The sequence below is a fragment of the Heptranchias perlo genome, chromosome 1 (genome assembly GCF_035084215.1).
Source record: "Heptranchias perlo isolate sHepPer1 chromosome 1, sHepPer1.hap1, whole genome shotgun sequence".
Lineage (NCBI taxonomy): Eukaryota > Metazoa > Chordata > Chondrichthyes > Hexanchiformes > Hexanchidae > Heptranchias > Heptranchias perlo.
The window spans coordinates 183,340,155-183,360,111 of NC_090325.1; the positions used below are offsets into that span (position 1 = coordinate 183,340,155).

Here is a 19,957-nt window from a genome sequence, read left to right on the forward strand (position 1 = left end):
ATCAGGCACACACCTTGTTGGTAGCAAGCACTAATTTGACATTTGGACAGTGTTTGAAGTTTCCTGTGCAGGTGAGTGGCAAACTGAATTGCCTTTTGTCCTGTAGCACCATTTTTGCAAATCAACCCAATTCTTAATGGAGTGTCTGAGGTTAACACAGCAGACTACGTCAGTACTTAATGCAACTCTACCCACTTCCTAACTCTTTGAAGGATGATATCTCTCAGAATTTTATTAAGTTCACTTTACAGGGTTTTCTGAACAAACATATTCAGGGAGCAAAGCTTCATTGAGTTTACCCTGTAATTTCCACAGCAAAATAGATTTTCATTGTTTACTGATACTTGGAGGGAGGATGTATATTATACATGGCTACTACACTTTTTCTAAAAGTTGCAGTCCACAGTGGGGAAGCATATTATATTTGGAAGTGTATTAAAATCGAAGATTTACAGCATATTATATATGAGTGTGTTAAAATTGTAAATTTACAATACATTATATATGCCAAACTGCTTTCTTCCATTTGTCACTCATTCTAGTACTGATTGAAAATTTCAGAACTCAAACGAATGGTCAGATAACTACCAGGCAGGGCTAGCAGTTGACTAAAATCACTGATTTACAGTAAATATTTTCCTCTATCCTGATTAACATAGCTAGTATCAGGGCTTACTGGGGACAAATGAGAGGCAGAGAAATCCAGCTGGAAAATGTAGCTCCCTGTGGCAGTCAAACTGTGATTCCAGGCTGCAAAAAATGTGACAGACTTCAGGACATTAAACCAATTTCACCTTGGAAAGTTTTTTTTAAAACAGACTTCTCACAACAAAACATTTTCATTACCTAGTCACCCATTGCTCATTTTATACCAGCTGACTCTTTCTGCTACTGATTTGAGCTTTTGATGAAGCAGTGGGAACGATTGCATTTCACACAATGAGCATAGGAATTTCCTCGGAGCTGTTCCCACTCCGCCATTGTCACTTCGCTGGAATGCGCCGGAGACCCTGTTTACACGCCGTAAATGGGATTTCCACTGCACTTCCAGCAAAGTTACAGCAGCAGAATGGGAGCAGGAAATTCCGGAAGAAATTTCAAAGCACAGTTTTAGTCCCATAAAGATGGATGGTACTGTACTTTGGAACTATGAATTACAAGAGCAAGTTGTGACAATGTCCAATTCCAGCAGAGATTTTGCAGGCTTACCTTGCACTGTCCATTGACACAAATATTCAAAGACCCAGGTTCACAAGGTGTTCCGTCTACGACTTGATTGGTGTGGCGCACGTAGAACTTGTACCCAATGGCTCCACAGTTCAGCTCACATTTTTGGTCTTCTGTTACTGAACAGCGGGAAAAACAAAATATTGAAATGTGATATTGCGTAGCAGTTGGATCTGCAGTTTTTAATTGGGGCAATTATTGGGAACCGTGATTTTTACACAACCTGTCAACGCATGTGAAATTCTTGATCTTCAAAATCAAAGCTCGTGGGAGTTTGCAATATACAGCAGGCCAATCAGGTGCAATATGCAAAATATAATATAGTAGTAAATCCATTAGCTACAATGGATTTAATTTACATTTAATCCGAAATTTACATTTAATCCCAAATCCTGGACAACATCCAGGCTTGGCCTGATAAGTTGCAAGTAACATTCACGCCAGACAAGTGCCAGGCAATGACCATCTCCAACAAGAGAGAGTCTAACCACCTTCCCTTGACATGCAACGGCATTACCATCGCCGAATCCCCCACCATCAACATCCTGGGGGTCACCATTGACCAGAAACTTAACTGGACCAGCCATATAAATGCTGTGGCTACAAGAGCAGGTCAGAGGCTGGGTATTCTGTGGCAAGTGACTCACCTCCTGACTCCCCAAAGCCTTTCCACCATCTACAAGGCACAAGTCAGGAGTGTAATGGAATACTGTCCACTTGCCTGGATGAGTGCAGATCCAACAACACTCAAGAAGCTCAACACCATCCAGGACAAAGCAGCCCACTTGATTGGCACCCCATCCTCCACCTTAAACATTCACTCCCTTCACCACCGGCGCACCGTAGCTGCAGTGTGTACCATCCACATCGCCAAGGCTTCTTCGACAGCACCTCCCAGACCCACGAACTCTACCACCTAGTAGGTCAAGGGCAGCAGGCACGTGGGAACAACACCACCTGCACGTTCCCCTCCAAGTCACACACCATCCCGACTTGGAAATATATCGCCGTTCCTTCATCGTCGCTGGGTCAAAATCCTGAAACTCCCTACCTAACAGCACTGTGGAAGAACCTTCACCACACGGACTGCAGTGGTTCAAGAAGTCGGCTCACCAGCATCTTCTCAAGGGCAATTAGGGATGGGCAATAAATGCTGACCTTGCCAGCGACGCCCACATCCCATGAACGAATTTTTAAAAAAGTGATTAAGGAAATCTAACAAAAAAATAGCTTGCTATTAATAACAGATTGGGAGGTTCTTCTATGTTGGTTGGTCTCTAAAAGATGTCCACCCTTGAATATAAAGGTAGATTTTATGAATTTATGCTCCTGGTGCACAGTCTTTGGGAGCACATATCAGAAATGCAAACGGGAGCCCACTGACCTCTGACCCATTGCCTATGCAAATCGGTTGCCAAATTGCATCATGACCGACCACAACATGCTCCATGCATTGTAAGGTCAGTTTTCTCAGGGGCACAGCAGCCAAACCAGCAGTCTTCAAAAGGATCATTGGAGGTCGTCACCAAAAAGGTAAGTACAAAATTTTATACTTATCTGAATGTGGAGCCACAGGGAACAGTGTGCTCCTCCTGGCTTCACATTAAAACTGTGGGTCAATGTCATCCTGTGCTTGCCCCCCTCCTGATTGCCTCCCTCCTCTCCCAGACTTAACTGCTGCCTTTGGTCGGCATACCAACCGGTCGACCTCACTCCCCCCGCATCCGGCAAGCTGCCTCTAGAGGTATGACTGGTGCCCACATTATAAAACTGAGCCCAGCAGACCAATTTCCTGTGGCCCAGCCATCGGCCTCTTAAGACGTATGTGGTGGCCGGTGATCTTAATTGGCTCCCGGTCTGGCAGGGCCTCGATTTTAAAATTCTCATCCTTTTCAAATCCTTTCATGGCCTGGCCCCTCCCCATCTCTGTAACCTCCTCCAGCCCTAAAACCTTACGAGATCTCTCAGCTCCTCCAATTCTGGCCTCTTGCGCATTCCTGATTTCCTTCACTGCACCACTGGCGACCGAGCCTTTAGCTGCCTAGGCCCTAAGCTCTGGAATTCCATCCCTAAACCTCTACCTCTCTCTTCTCCTTTAAGTCGCTACCTGTCCTAATATTTCTTTATGTGGCTCGATGTCAAATTTTGTCTGATAATGCTCCTGTGATGTTTTACGACGTTTAAAGCGCTATATAAATGCAAGTTGTTGCACCCGGGGTCTCACCTGAATTTGGACACGATCCAATTTTTAGACCATTAATTGTTGACGGCAAACATCCACAAACATCTACAAAAGTAGATTAGAGCGAAAAGGACAGTTTCCAAATCATAGATCTGGATCCACTTATAGGTCCTACTATAAAACTACTGAAAGGGAATTTGGTACTTTAAATACCTAGAGGAAGACTTCAATGGAAAAGTAAATTGGACAGCGTGTAAATTGGGCTGCTGATTCACTATCGCCCACTTTGCCTTACCGCCAAGACCAATTTCACCCCCCCTGGAATTTAGGACAGAGGGGGTAAATTATTGGGGGGAGCTGGCGAGCAGCTGTAGGTGTGGTTGTGTGCTTCAGTAGTCCACTGGAAAACCCTTCAGATTGTCAACCTCGAGCAATATGGAGAAGACTGAACGTCAGTTCATATCTACTAATGGGTCAGCTGGCAGTAGGTGTCCAGGTCTGGGGCACAATGGATAGGGGTGGGGGATGAAATTGGTCTATGCCAGTAACACAAAATGGGCTCACAGCAAATCAGCAGCCCATTTTACACTGCGCCTGATTCTCTTTTCTACTGAAACCAATTTGCTAGGAGCACGTTTCACACTACTGGTGTGGGCCAATGTCACCCCCAATGAGTAGAGGTGTCACTGATGTGGCCCATTTTTTCTGAAGTAGCACCATTTTCCAGTGGTGCGCTGACTACCATGATGGGATAGAAAAGTAAAATGCTGCTTTTTGTCACGTCATCATCAGGGAGCACTAGTCCAACCCTGTCTGATATACAGTCTGTCCACTGTAACCAGTGAAAGTGAAGCATAACCTGAACAAACAGTCTGTGTGCTGTGCAGACTCAATGTTATTGAGATGTAAAAAAAATGGTAGCAATATCCAGATTGTGTGTGTGAGTGAGTGAGTGAATGAGTGAACGTATTGCACACATCAGGGATCTCAGGATAGGTACTCAACACATCGTGGGTCTTTGGTACGGTGTTGAATGCCCCATGGAACTCAGGAAAGAGGCGGGACATTTCATTAACATATTTAAATCAGGTTCCCACATGCAATTGGGAGCCTGATTTAAATACAACAGTTGCCGGATGGGTTTCCTAGGGCTCGGGATACCCGGCAGTGAAAGGAGGTGGGAGCTGCCGGCTCAAGAAGGGAAGTGCCTTTTACAGCATTCCTTGTGGGCCGGGGGAGCAGGAGTGCATCCCCGGCCCCCTAAGGAAGCCTTCGACATCCCCCCTGCCGATTGCGGCCACCCTCTCCATCCTGCCGTGATCGCAGACCTCCTCCCACTTCCAGTCCCAATCACCGGCCTTCCTCCCTCCCGTGATGAACGACCTCCACCCCCACCAAGCCTCGATCTCTCGCTTCCTCCTACCTCCTGATTGCCAGGGACCATCCCCAAGGGTCCCCGACTGCAGCCCACGCCACTGGTTTCCCCGCCCGGCAGCTAGCCAGTCTGTCAATTTGGCCGGCTGCCAGGCAGGAGATGGAAGAAAAGAATTATAATAAGGTCCTGCCGATAAATTCGTCAGGACCTCTGAGACCCCGGCCTTGCTGGGTTTTCCCCACTCTACCGCACTCCCCTGCACCCTCCCCGTAACTATCGGGGCCATTGGGTAAGGTAGTGAATGCATCATGGATCTTAGGTTACACATGGAACACATCATGGGAATTGCGTAAGGTATGGAACCCAACAGGGGTCTCAAGTTAGGCACTGAATACATCATGGGCCTCAGGTTAACCCCAATGACCACAGTGTGCTGTAGATACCAGAGGTGCACAAATGCCCAATTTCTGTGCAAAACATTAAATGTGTATTATTATACATTACTGAGTGATGTGAAAACAAGAAAGGCAAATCCTGCCTGGATGGGCAGTCAGTAATAGGTGTATCTGTGTTCAGACTGGGTCTAATGAACACATTACGTGCTGTGTCCTGGCAACAGTTAGCTGGCTGTATTCTAAAAATGTTGTTGCTCAGAATGGTTGATCAATTTTTAACCACAATGGGACACGAACTGAAGAACTGGACATTGGCCGTGGCAGCAGCACTAAACTACATGCGACAGCAGAGTTAGATACAAGCACATAACAGGTTTCCTAAAAATATTCTTTCTGCAGTTGTCCAACGTATGAAGAATTAATAATGAAAATTTTGTTCTGTTAAGTGGGCATGAGCCAGTCTGCTAAAAAAAAATCAAATCAATGATCTTCGGAACAAACGTCGCTCTGTGCATTTCCATGCCACTCAGTTTGCGAAACGCTCAAAAGATGTTTTTCTGTGCAATTTTAAAGCCCCGATTTTAACCCAGGGCATGAATTGGGTGGGCGGTGGGCAGGGCGAGCAAGAAGCCCCCATGATGTCACCAGCCTGAGACTCGGGCAATTTTAACTCCTGGCTTTCATTTCCATCAGATTGACGGACTGCCCTCCCAATCACATTGGGAATCAGGCAGCCCGGCCACACAATGCTCTCGATTTCCGGCCGGCTTCCAATAACCTATTTAAAGTGGCGATGCACTTCTTAAAGCAAGGTCACATTCCTTGCTTTGACTTTTGCTTAAAGAATGCTGGAGAATATAATGGCAGCTGAGTTGGGTCGGAGGGCTGTCCCTCCACTCCCCCTCCCTAGAGGTGCTGGTGGAGGAGGTCAGGGTAAGGAGGTAGGTACTGTTCCCCAGCACCCGCAGCTCTCTCCACCTCACAACACCCATTTCACTGTTCCCCCACCACTCTCAACAATTCCCTCCCCCCCCCTTCAGGACACACTGCAACACCTCTCTTTCTCATTCCAAGCACACTCACCTCTTCCTTTGCTCTCTTCTCACATACAAGCACTTACACAACCACCAACTCTTCCCAGTACTCCGTCCTCACTTCACATTCCATACACTTGGCTTTACATTCATCACCTCCCCCATCTTCATTCCATCTTGCTTCTTTGCCAACTCCCACCACATGCACTATATGCACAAGCCTCACACATCTCCACTTATCTTTTCAACAGCCACTTACTAACTTACTCTCTCTTCTGCAGGACAAAACAGCACATAATGCCAAGGGAAAGGAACTAGATAAGGGGAAGAGTACTCAGTATTATAGCCTTCACCCAAGTGGAGTTAAAAGCCTTGGAGGTCAATGGCCCAGGCAGAGCCATGAGCTTCGAAGAAGGCGAAATCAGTGGCTTATCTGAACAGGGTGTCCTCATATTTCTTGTATCCTTTCATTCATGTCAGCAAACATGCAGCAAGCTTCACAATTTCAAGCTACATTCTCAAGGCTATCACCTGCTAATGTCCACCTTCTCCGTGCAATTGTAACTCATCCCTTTTCTCTAGGTCCTGTGTGGCAGTAGGAGGCTCCTGCAGAAGACTCCTTCGAGGAGGTCAATCCTCCTGCGGCTGCACCGTCACGTGCTCCATTTCTTCCAAGCATCAGCTCAGACACTGCCACTCTTTGTGGATTAGATAGTGAGACAGAAAGTCTGCATGTGGTGAAACATTCAGCACAAGTGAGCAGCATCAGATACTAGTGGGAGGTTCAGCCCAGGAGAGAACTTGCCGGTAGGTGAGGTCCTCTCCCAGCTCTCCTGAGCAGAACAGAGATGAAGACTACAGGAGACCCGCCATGAAAAGAAAACTGCTTGCCTCACAAAAGGTATTGGAAGGTCTGCCAAGGAGTTTCACCGCCATGGCTGAAAGTATGGAGGAGTCCGCTTCCAGCCTGTGTACTGTCTTCCTGCATGGCACCAGCACTCTGCAGTCCACCATGGAGAGTGTGGTCACCTCCAGGGACGCTGCAACTGGACCCTCACAAAGGGACGCAATTTCGCCAGCCTTTGCAGCTTTAGTGGAGGCTCAAATAGCTGCCATGCAGACTCTGGACTCCACCTTGGAGAGACAGATGTCTACCTTGGACAGATTGATGGACCGAAGAGATAGGGGTGTTCAAGGAGTCATTCATTTTCTGCAGTCTGCTCTCCCACAGGTTAGCAGAAGTGATAAGCCTCAGCCCCATGGGGGTGGCAGTGGCATGATGTGAGCAGCATGTGTTGCCCTCTCTCAGGATGCCAGCATGTCTGCTCCTTCGCCACCTCCTCAACCAATACCCGCCATGCTGCCACCAAATCAGCCAGGCCAGACAACCCGACAGAGATTGGCCAACAGTTAGTTACTCAGGGGAGCAAAGGGAGAGGAATGAACAGCAGAGAGAAACAGTGATAGATGAAGTAAAGAGATGCTGAGAATAAAAACAAAGATTGATGTCTCGTTGTTCCCAGCACCACAGTTTAGCTCACAGAAATAATGCTGAGAAGAGGTGCCTGGATTGTATATGTGGCAACCTTCTCTGGAAACAAAGCCTTCTGCATGTGCTTTCATTATCACCAATTCTTCCCTACCGTACCACTGCTGTGTCAATCGTACTGGTTTGGTATAACAAATTATAATTTGTCTATGTTTGCACATAAACACTGTACAAAAGGTGGATGTTGCAGTGTTACCAGCAGTAGCTGCCTAGGCACAGATTTTTCTTCTTTAAATTATCATCATTAGAGTCCAGTGTGAAGTAAGAAGGAGGAATTGCCCACAGGAAAATGGAAAATTGAGTCTTGAGTCCAGCTACCAGCTTACACTGGCATTTGGTGCCACATTAATGCTAGGATAAGACCTATCCCATAAATGGGTGTGAAGGGCCTGGAAGTCAATTTGGAGATACAAGGATAAATTTAGTGATCCCATACTACTAACAGGAAGTCACATTCACAGGGAGTACAGGTCAGAAAATGCTGTAGCCCTATCGCTGCCCTGTAGGAACGGCGCCCTGTAAATTGCCCAAAAAGGTGCCTTCAGAATTTGATGGGGAAATGTCTTGTAAACTGCCTGAAATATGGTTTAGCTTGAAATATGCTGGGAAATGGCTGTAAAGTGAAGCTAGTTCAAATCATAGAAATTTCCCAGTAATTAAGACATAAAGATCTTCAGAGCTAAAAGCCATCAAATAATTAAGCCATAAAGCTTCTAAATTAATTACTCCAGAAGGACTGTGTTTATAATACAGACATTCCTTACTAGTATGAAAAGCTATGATCCCTGGCTTAGGCCTCGAGAAGAGTTCCTGGTGAGACATTAACAGGTCACATCTTTTCATTTGTGTTGAATAAACTTATGAGAAATGCAAGATGGATAGAAAGCGGAGATCATAAACAAGAGACATGAAGTCCGTCTTGCTAGGGTAAGGTCATGTTCCAGTAGCTCAATGACATTCACAGGTCTCCACATTTATCACAGGTGATTGGCAGGACAAGTGGCTATACTTTCTACCACATGTGTCACTCTGACTGGTTAATTGAATGTAAGGGACTTCTCTATGAAATTAAGATAGAAATATAGGGGACTTTGCACCCCTTCAGTCGGAAAAGTAGCAACTCTTCTTTGTTGGTTAGGAGACTCTTCTGTGTTGTCCAGTCTCCAATAAGCAACTTTTACCTAATAAATTTAAAAGTGTACTCAGGACAGATAGCAAGTTATCATAGTCAAATTAAATAGCCATACTAGCTAGTTACAGGCAGAGGTAAGAGCGTTGTTTGCAAATAGTCCGAGATCGAGAATGGTGAGAGAGAAGCCAGCTCTCATATCGTTACTCATACGTATGGTGGGTTCAGTTCGAACTGAAAACCCAAGTCGAACAGATAATCCTGCTGTTGAAAGGGGCATGAATCAGGCGGGCAGTGCCATCTGCGACCCAGGGAAGGAACGAAATTGACTCAACTGCTCCGCTCATAAGGCCAAAGTTTTGTAAGCTCCGAAACATTGCTAACCACCAGTATCTGGATGAAAATTTGTCTATTAGACTGGCTATTCAAATGTTCTGATCAGCTATCTAGGGATATAATCCTAAACTAACCTCACCAATTGTCATAATCCCGGACTCTGATCACTACTATAATTAGTACTCAGTGTCTATTAATGCTGAGTCTATTAAATGTTTGTGTATTTAACTTTAAGTTGCGATTTTGTAACCAATAAATATTAGTTAGTGCATGACCGATTGTCTGACTTGGTCTTTGATTTGGCAAGAAAGAGTTTATTCATTCACTCAGTAGCTTGCAGGTACAGTCCCCACAATTTATAGCAGGCGTGTTTGTGTTAATGTAATTTGCCTGCTATATGCGGTGGATGGTAAAGCCAAAAAGATAAGTAACCAACATATTTTTAAAAATCAAGCAATCTCCATTTAGCAACTGCCTCTCCTACTTGTTAGCAGATAGCAGATTCTCATCACTAAGGTAATCGTTGCAATTTAACGAGTTGTGAACAGCTGATTGAAACTGCTTGAAGATCCAGCCTTGGCTGAATTCAGCACAGCCTTTTAAATTGGTCAGTACAATACAGGGGAATAACGAGGGGTGAACAGCTCATGGAAACTGCTTGAAGAGCCGTTTTTAGCTGAAATCAGCAGAGCTTGTGAAATCAGTCAGTACAATACAGTGAATTGATCAGGTGTGAACAGCTGATTGAAACTGCTTGAAAACCTGACTTTGTCTAAAATCAGCAGAGCCTTTTAAATGGGTAAGTGCTGGGTAAGAACTTACTGAACTGCCCAGATTGTAGTGTGCTTAATACATTATAAAAGCAGCACTTTTGTAATTGGCTCCTATGGTAATGGTAAATCTTTAGCGCCATTTGCCCGATTTAGGCGGCTGCCCGTGCTAAGTGTGATGGTTTAAGTGGTGGGGCTGTATCCTAATCGAGGGTTGAAAACTAAAACTTAAATTTAATGCAAACTGGTTAATGTAAGGACCATTCAGCGACTAACTCAGGCATCACTCATTCCTAGCCCTAAAACTGGACGGTAAAACCCCAGATGGTTTTGTGAGGAGTTAGGTGAGGAGGTTAAGGATTTGTCTGTTTCCTTGGTATATATTTGTTGGGATACCGAAGCTCAGCGTTCAAGCCCATACTGCTTTTCAGCACAACTTCCGCACTTGGAAGCGGCAGATAACTATAAAGAGTTTTGGCTATTTCTAGTAGCAATCGGATGATTTTACCACTATAGGATGATAGGAACAGGAAAAGGCCATTGAGTCCCTTGAGCCAGTTCCACCATTCAATTAGATCGTGGCTGATCTCTACCTCAACTCCATTTACCCGTCTTTGTTTCCTATCCCTTGATACCCTTACCTAATAAAATTTATCACTATGAATGCCAAAGAGAAACATTGCAAAAAAAAAGTGCTGTATGCAAAAAATATCTGATTATGATATATTCACAGCCGGAGATGGAAGTGAAGAAACTCCCCTCTGACTGAGGCCAGGCATCGATTTACACTGCATCCACTTATCAACAAAATAGCAGTGTGCATCATGCAGGCTAAAGGATGTGCTTTCATAAAGATCGGGTATCAGTACACGGGCAGGAGGAGGGGAGGGAAGAGTTATGATTGTAACCATATGTGTATAATAATAGGAATGATGCTGAAAAGAAATGCATGGAATAGCTTGTTAGTGCCCTCTACATACCAGATGTTAGTGGGAATGCATTAACTTCCAGACAGTCAGTAATTCACTGTGGTGACAAAAAGGTAAGTTGTGTACAATTTAGTACGTTATCTTTGTGAGAGGATTGAAAGGAATCCAGAGAACAATATCAAGCATTTGAAAAAGAAGTGTAAATAAGGGTTGCAAAGCAACCTCAGGTGTTTCCCTTCAGGCCGATCCAGGATCCTTATCCTGGAGAGGTAAGAAAACCATAGATTTTGAATGAGGATTTCACTGGAAAAGCCTCAGAAAGAGAACAAAGTAAATCTCTGATTCCTATCAAATTTGTTGAAGTAAATGGAATGTAAAAATCAGCTTAGAATATTCAGTTAAATGAGTAATTAGCTGTGAAAGACGTGGCTGGACAATAAACAGAGTTGCAGCTGTTTGTACTTCCTTTATAATCTTATAATGATCACAAAAGCCCAGCCCATTATCCTATTTAATGCACTTTTAATTGCTTTTCAAGTAAGAAATATATCTGTCAATAAGACATTTGTTGAAACAATTTGCTAACCATTTTCTACACTACTCCACCTAACCTGTGATAAATGGTTTTTCAGCAAAGCAAGCTTCCTGAAAGCAAAAATGTCTCACCTTTCCACAGGTCATTTAATGTGATGAACAGATGTGCAATGAACTTTCAAACAAAGTTACTGTGTGACCGTAAACAGCTAAAAGCAAGAGAAGATCTTTTACTAATAAATGACAGTCTCATATCAAGCAATGACAGGAAACAACTAAATTTTAGATAAGTAAAAACATTAAACCTCATTGTATTTTTTAATGAATGGATTTGTTGTGCCCTTCGCCACTCACAGCTGCCACCTCCCAAGGCACTACGGGTAGGTGACTGGTTCCATAGCAGGAAATGGGTTCCATGAATAGGTAGCTGGATCCATTGGTAAGCGACGGCTTCCATGGGTGGGTATCTGGGTCCATTGATAGGCAGCAGTGTCCAAGAGTAAGTGTCCAAGTCCATGGTTAGGTGGCTCTATGGATAGGTGGCAGCTTTCATGGATACAGGTCAGGTCCATGGATGGTGGACAGATCCATGGATTGGTGGCAAGGTGCATGTGAGGTGACTGGTTTTATGGATAGGTGGTTGGGTCCACGGATAGGGGACATGTCCATGGATAGATGGCCAGGTCCAATAACAGTTGGATAGGTGGTTATTCCATGGATATGTGATTGGGTCCATGGATAGGTGAGGAGTCCATGGATAGATGAATAGTTCATGGAAAGGCATGAACTATTCATCTATTCATCTACCATGGATTGGTGGTAAATCTAGGGATTTAGATGCTTATCATTGTGGAGCTTCAGATAAATGAGGCCATGCCTATTCTCTTGCACAAGCATCACTTGTTTGTGTGTATAATTCTCTACATAGCCATCTGTGATCTTACCTTAAAAATAGCTGGCTGTTACCACAATGAGAGAAAGAAGAGCAAGGCCATGTCTGCTCACAGGACTGACTCCTACATTGTAATATTAACAGGCAAGAGAATACATCTGCAACTGATAAATGTTAACACATTGAAAAAAGAAACAAGGAGTGTGGAGAGAACATTTGAGTATAATAATCTCGATTTCCGATATTTCATTACGGAGTGTAGAGTCACAGACAGTAACATTGTTCTTAGTCTCTAAAAGGAAAAATGCTTTACAAAGGATTGTAAATATTTTATAAGTCACTTTAAATCTACTTGCCCTCATTCCCACCAATCTACTTGTTGCAGACGTATTTGTCCATGACAGCATTGGTCGGAGTGACCACCGCACAGGCCACATCCTATCTTCACACCGAGGACATCCTCCATCGTGTTGTGTGGCACTACCACCATGCTGTGAGGGATAGTTTAAGAACGGAACTGGCAGGGTGCATGTGAGGTGACTGGGCATCCATGAGGCGCTGAGGGCCATCAGGCAGCAACAGAATTGTATACCACTAGAATCTGTAACCTCATGGCCTGGCATATCCCTCGCTCCTCCAACACCATCAAGCTAAATGATCAACCCTGCTTCAATGAGAAGTGTAGAATAGGATGTCAGGAGCAGCACCAGGCATACCTGAAAATTAAGTTCTAACCTGATGAAGATACAACACAGGTCTACATGAATGCTAAACAGTGGAACCAGTAGGCTGTAGTCAGAGCTAAGCAATCCCACAACCAACAGATCAAGTCAAACTTCCGCAACCCTGCCACATCCAGTCGTGAATGGTGGTGGACAATTAAGCAACTAACGGGAGGAGACTCCATGAACATCTCCATTCTCAATGATGGTGGAGTCCAGCACGTCAGGGCAAAAGACAAGGCTGAAACATTTTCCACCATCTTCAATCAGGCGCGCTGAGTGGATGATCCTTCTAGGCCTCCTTCTGATGTTACCACCATCACAGACGCCTGTCTTTAGAAAATTCAATTCACTCCACGCAACATCAAGAATTGGCTGAGTGCACCCCAACAACATCCCGGCTCTAGTGCTTGAAGACCCGTGCTCCAGACTTGCCCCTAGCACATACAGCTGCCATGAAAGCGCATAGGGCTACTATGGCAGCTCACACTGATGGCATGGGAACACAGATGGCTACCATCTTGGCTTTGGGGGCCATTGTTGAAAGGGACTTCCAGGGCATCACATCACTCCTGCACTTTGTTCTCCAGCTGAGTCCTCGGATTGCTGAGGCACCGCCCCAGGAGATTGGCCTTGGTGCCATGAAAGCGGGATCTTCTAACCTCTCTCAGGATAACAGCTTGCCTGCTCCCCCACCAGACACACCACCAGTGCCCTTGTTAGTGCCACTCAGCCAGCCAGCCCAGATTGCTGCAGCCCATGTCAAGATGCTGCAGTCTGCAGCTGGGCCTTCTAGGCCCAGAGCTGCTCAAGGTCATCCTCCAAGGCCATTTGAAGAGTCCTAAGTGGAAGCTCAGCAGCCTTCCACCTCCCAAGCTGTAGCTACTGGGGAAACACTTCATAGGACGTCTAGGATAGGAAAATGAGTGCACAAGACAAGCACAAAGGGTTTGCACAAGTCTGATTGACAACAAAACGGAGCAATGATGAAATAATTTGTTTGATAGATTTGCTTTTTCCTCTGGAAATGTTGTTGGTACTTGTCTTTGGAGTGAAGTGAGGGCAAGACTCATAAGTTTGGAGTGAAGGAAGGCAATCGGATGGTGTTTGTAAGAAGGATTGTGGGACTGTTGATGAATGGGGAAGTGAACTTTCCGGATACAACACACCAAAAAAATGGCTAGAAATCACGCAGCAGCCAGAAGTAATAAGCCGGCAACTAACCTGTAACTACTGCATGATCCCTGTAAATACCACTGGTGAGGGGGCCTTCATGCCGATTAGCACCATGTAATGCTGTGTGAGGTCAGTACGTGGTGAGTGAAGCGCTGAGGTGTTTGAAAATGGAAAACATTTACATACATTATGCAGAGCTTAGAATGTTGCCAGCGCGACCTCCTATACCAATATGGCGGGCGGCGCACTTCCAGCCCGCCCTACTGGCGCCTTAGTAGGTTACTTAGCACCTAAAAAACAGGTGCTGTGCGGCCGAATTTCTAGGCCAAGGTTTCTTTTTTCATTTGTTCTCAGAATGAGGGTTACGCTAACATGCCAATATTTACTGCCTATCCCAATTGCCCTGAGGGCATTAAGAATTAATCACATCGTGGGACTGGATTCATATGCAGGCCAGACTGGGTAGAGGTGACAGGTTCCCTTACCTGAAGGATATTAGTGAACCAGTTGGGTTTTTACAGCAATCCAACAGCTTTCCAAATGGTTATTTTCAGGATGCTAGCCTACAAAGTGCCAGATTTATTGAATTCAATTTCATTCTTTGCCATAGTGGGATTTGAACTTATAACCTCTGGGTTACTAGCCCAGTAGCATAACCATTAAGCTACCTTACCCACAAGATAACCTCATTATAATATTAAAATACTGATCCCAGTGTATAGCACCTGACGCACTGGGAGTGAATCAAGTTTGCAGGGACAGGATTTTTGATGCCAGCTTTATGTAAACAACTGTTGGCACCTAAAGAAGAAAGGAACTTTGGAGAGAAGGGGTAGAGAGCATGGCTTTGTTGCAGAAATGGCCTTTTGAGACCCAACAGGTGCAAGGTTAGGGCCCAATGCGTTACATGCTGGCCAACTGCACTGGTGTGCTAGGTGTTCTGGCGCCATGTAGGCCTCAGGCCTATGGGGAGTTGGCATCTATTCAGTGCTGGTCAAAGAGACAGAGAGGGAGAGACATTCACACAAACAGGCAAAGGAGGAGGGAGCCAGACAGAGAGACAAACAGAAAAAGAGAGGAGAAAGAGTGAGAGAGACATAGAGAGAGAGAGGGAGAAAGACAGAAGGGCAGATTTTCATCTTCCTTGCCTCGGTAGTAGTCTGGCATTCCACTGAAACCAATGAAATTAAAATCGGGTATGTTCTATAAAGAATCGATGATTTACTCTGCCAGATTACCACCCATCTGAGACAGATGGAAAGAGAAAGTTAGTAAATTGTAATCACTTCCTCAATATTCTCTCTATTACTCAGCAGTTTTTTCCTTTACTATCCCTTTTTTCCCCTTTAATCCATTTCCTTCCCTCCAGTGTCATTTACTTTTTAAAAAAAAATATCTTCATTCTTTTCCTTTTTTAATGTTTGATTGAGCTGGTCTATGAAGATTAGGAAACACTTGACCTGTAAAATGACTATAGCTGGGGTCCAGATGCAACATCACATATCTACAGTTGTTGGAACTGATTCAGGTCAGCAATTGCTCAAGATGCTTAGGTATCTTTGTCACTTGAGCATTAATGATGGAATTTTCACAGCATTGCATGTTAACTTTTATGTTAAACCTCTGGGCTTTGCTTCTAGCACACTTGACATTCATGTTCTGACAGAAGAACACCTGAACTAGGCAGATCAGTAATAAAGAAAGAACGAACTTGCATTAATATAGTATCTTTCACATCCTCATGATATCCCAAAGTACTTTACAATTAATGAATTACTTTTGATGTGTAGTTACTGTTGTTATGTAGGCAAATGTAGCAGCCAATTTGCCCTCTGCAAGGTCCCACAAACAGCAAATGAATGATAAATAGATAAGCTGTTTCTGGTTGAGAATGGTCAGGACACTGGGAGAACTCATTTCTCCTCTTCACTCCAGGGCACTGTTGATGATTGACCAGCCAGCCTGGCCTATCATAGAATGGTTACAGCATGGAAGGAGGCCATTCGGCTCATCAAGTCCGTGCCGGCTCTCTGCAAGACCAATCCAGCTAGTCCCACTCCCCCACCCTAACCCCGTAGCCCTACAAATTTTTTCCCTTCAAGTACTTCTCCTGTTGAAAGCCACGATTGAATCTGCCTCCACCACCCCCTCAGGCAATGCATTCAGATCACAACCACTCGCTGTGTAAAAAAGTTCTTTCTCATATCGCTTTTGGTTCTTTTGCCTATCACCTTAAATCTATATCCTCTGGTTCTTGACCCCTCCGCCAGTAGGAACAGTTTCTCTCTATCTACTCTGTCCAGACCCTTCATGATTTTGAACACCTCTATCAAATATCCTCTCATCCTTCCCTGCTCTAAGGAGAACAACCCCAGCTTCTCCAGTCTATAACTGAAGTCCCTCATACCTGGAATCATTCTAGTAAATCTCTTCTGCACTCTTCCTAAGGCCGTCACATCCTTCCTAAAGTGTGGTGCCCAGAATTGGACACAATACTCCAGATGTAGCTGAACCAGTGTTTTATAAAAGGTTCATCATAACCTCCTTGCTTTTGTACTCTGTGCCTCTATTTATAAAGCCCAGGATCCCATATGCTTTCTTAACCGCTTTCTCAATCTGCCCTGCCACCTTCAACAATTTGTGCACATATATCCCTAGATCTCTCTGTTCCTGCACCCTTTTTAGAATTGTACCCTTTAGTTTATATTGCCTCTCCTCATTTTTCCTACCGAAATGTATCACTTCACATTTTTCTGTGTTAAATTTCATCTGCCATGTGTCCGATCATTCCACCAGCCTGTCTATGTCCTCTTGAAGTCTATCACTATCCCCCTCACTGTTAACTACCCTTCCAAGTTTTGTGTCATCAGCAAATTTTGAATTATGCCCTGTACACCCAAGTCCAAGTCATTAATGTATATCAAAAAAAGTAATGGTCCTAGTACCGACCCCTGGGGGACATCACTGTATACCTCCCTCTAGTCTGAAAAAGAACCATTCACCACTACTCTCTGTTTCCTATTATTTAGCCAATTTCGTATCCATGCTGCCACTGCCCCCTTTATTCCATGTGCATCAGCTTTGATTGCAAGCCTATTATGTGGCACTTTATCAAATGCCTTTTGGAAGTCCATATACATCACATCAATCGCATTGCCCTCATCGACCCTCTCTGTTACCGCATCAAAAAACTCAACTAAGTTGGTTAAACACGATTTGCCTTTAACAAATCTGTGCTGGCTTTTCTTAATTAATCCACACTTGTCCAACTGACCGTTAATTTTGTCCCGAATTATTGTTTCTAAAAGTTTCCCCACTACTGAGGTTAAACTGACTGGCCTATAGTTGCTGGGTTTATCCTTACACTCTTTTTTGAACAAGGGTGTAACTATAAATAATTATAAATAGGACCTGCAAAGGTAGACATCCCTGGGGTTATGATTTGTCCTGTTTGAGTCCAGTTACCTTTGCAAATCAATGTTTTAAAAGTTAAGGGTTCTAGTGGGAAATTTATGAATGATCTGTGCTGGTAACCTATGTGGTTTCTGCTTATTAAACTCTAGAAGTAGTCCTATGCACATTTGGGGATCTCTAACACTTGGATATTGCCAACCTGTGGCTAAGCTCTCTGGATTTAGATAAGTGCTTGTGTCACTAGGTGGAGAGCTATGGATTTCTCAGTAGTTTGGTTTGGAGATGCTTCATGGTGTTGATGGATTTCCACATGAGTCTAACATCTGCCTGACCAAAACAAATCTGGTAGCTACAATGGAGCCACTAATCATGACCATCTGACACTGAAAAGCCCCCTGCAGTTGACATAATTTTACATTTAGGACTTGGCATAAATCAAGTGTGGAACTAAACAAACAATCAATCAGAATTCAACAGGATGGATGAGGAATATTTTTGAAGCCCAAATCGTGAAGGTGGATCCAGTACTTATAATATTTTGGTTTGTAAGTAGCAAAAGAACAAACATGAACTGAAGAAAGTAAGGATTGTCTTCCTCTAAACAGCACAGGATAAGGAAGATACGTAGCTTCCGATTAAGACATTTCTTAGAAGGATAAATATCACTATAGTTCTGTGGTTGATTGAGTTGCTTAGTCCAGGATACATAAAAGATAACAAATGAAGACAAAATATGCTTGACCATAAGCACAACAATCCAGGTGGTTTGATTGTGTTCATTAACACAAAACTAACATTCTACTGTCAGTGCATACATCAAATATTACATCTGCACATTTTTATAATCAACATTACTTGAAAAGTGGGGCTCTGGTGAAGATCAGAGTTCCAGATAAAAATGAAAGGGGAAAAGTTGAAGGAGGCAAATGTAAATATATTAAAAATCAGTCACAAAAAGTTCAAAAAATGGTTCAAAAAATTGAGAACTCACAAGAATTTCAGAAGGAGAAGCTGCAGTGGGTCAGAGGAGGTTTCCAGGTGTCAGTACTAAAACCTAGGTTCCTGGGAGATGGACAGAGGAGCAGCCACAATGCCACCTATTGGATGGAGGCTTGAATCATGACAGTCCATAGTTGACAGAGGTAAATAGGGAATTCCCATTACAAATGTTGACTGTGATGTTAACATGAAAGTATTACTCAAAAATCCTGGCAACAGAAAGTTGGGACAAGAGTGTGTACATACATAAAGTGTTTTATGTAATATATGCAGATGTTATCTGAGTTCTGTTGAAGAAGTATTTAAATATTATCTAATGAACTACATAGCATGAAGACAATTTTTGGTTCTTAAAGCAGTAACTAGAGAGGTACTCACCATCAGTAAAAGGCTCCCATTCATAATGCTTTCCCATAAAAGCTTTGTCATTATAAGCAGAACACTGCACCTCCCGAAAGTCTCGACTCCCATGTGGGCAGGGCTGTCACAGACAAGACACTAAAATTCAGAGTTAAAGTTTATCGAGCTTGTATATAGGTTTATTTAGTAGATGCTTGTAGACTTCTCATTGTCCAACAGACTGCATGATTGGACTTTTGTAAAGTACACTCGAAATAATAAGTAATAGTGTAAACAAGTGGCATTAAACAACACGAGTTTATATACAGATTACGGCTAGAAAGAAGAGCGAACAGTCACAACATAACAAGGTGTGCTCATCTGTGGCGAGTAATGAAATGCAATTTCTATTTTCAGGATGGACCAGTGGGGTTATTTTGCTCTGTGCACAATTATAAAGCTGGGAGGGTTAGAATGACAGTTTAGTTAAAGAATTTTCCTTTAACCTTGCACACTGAGCATATTATTCCCCTTAAACAGCTGCTAATTAGGGCAAATTAAGTGTCTCCCCACTCCCAGCGGGGAACTTTGCTAGATGGGAGCATAGGTTAGAGATAGGGCTACAACACTTTAGTGCCGATTTTCTAACCCACATTCCCATTGAGCAAGGCTCTGTGCTGGGAGTGCAGGATCGCTGAATAAATCCTAAGAACAGTTACTGTGCAAACCCTAAGAACAGTTACTGTGCAAACACTATTTCATTTTCATAAAACCAGATTTTTTTAATGTAATTATGTAATTCGATAAATTCTAAGTTATAACACGCATCATCATGTTATTAAAAAAAAGTTTTAACTATGTATTTCACTCCCTTTTAAAGAAAGTAGAATGACAACTCATGTCTTTTTAAGAAAGAATGAACTTGCATTTATATAATGCCCTTCATATCTTCAGG

At 43.6% G+C, this 19,957-nt stretch overlaps 1 protein-coding gene across 1 annotated transcript in view; it reads right to left on the reverse strand.

Moving 5' to 3' along the window:
- Positions 1-19,957, reverse strand: part of LOC137328836 (thrombospondin type-1 domain-containing protein 4-like) — a 345,688-nt gene that overhangs the window by 297,514 nt on the left and 28,217 nt on the right. Inside the window, exons 5-6 of the mRNA XM_067994368.1 lie at positions 19,042-19,144; positions 1,210-1,346 (exon numbers count right to left, since the gene is read on the reverse strand). Of these exons, the coding sequence (XP_067850469.1) occupies positions 1,210-1,346; positions 19,042-19,144 (240 nt within the window). The remainder of the gene's footprint in view (positions 1-1,209; positions 1,347-19,041; positions 19,145-19,957) is intronic.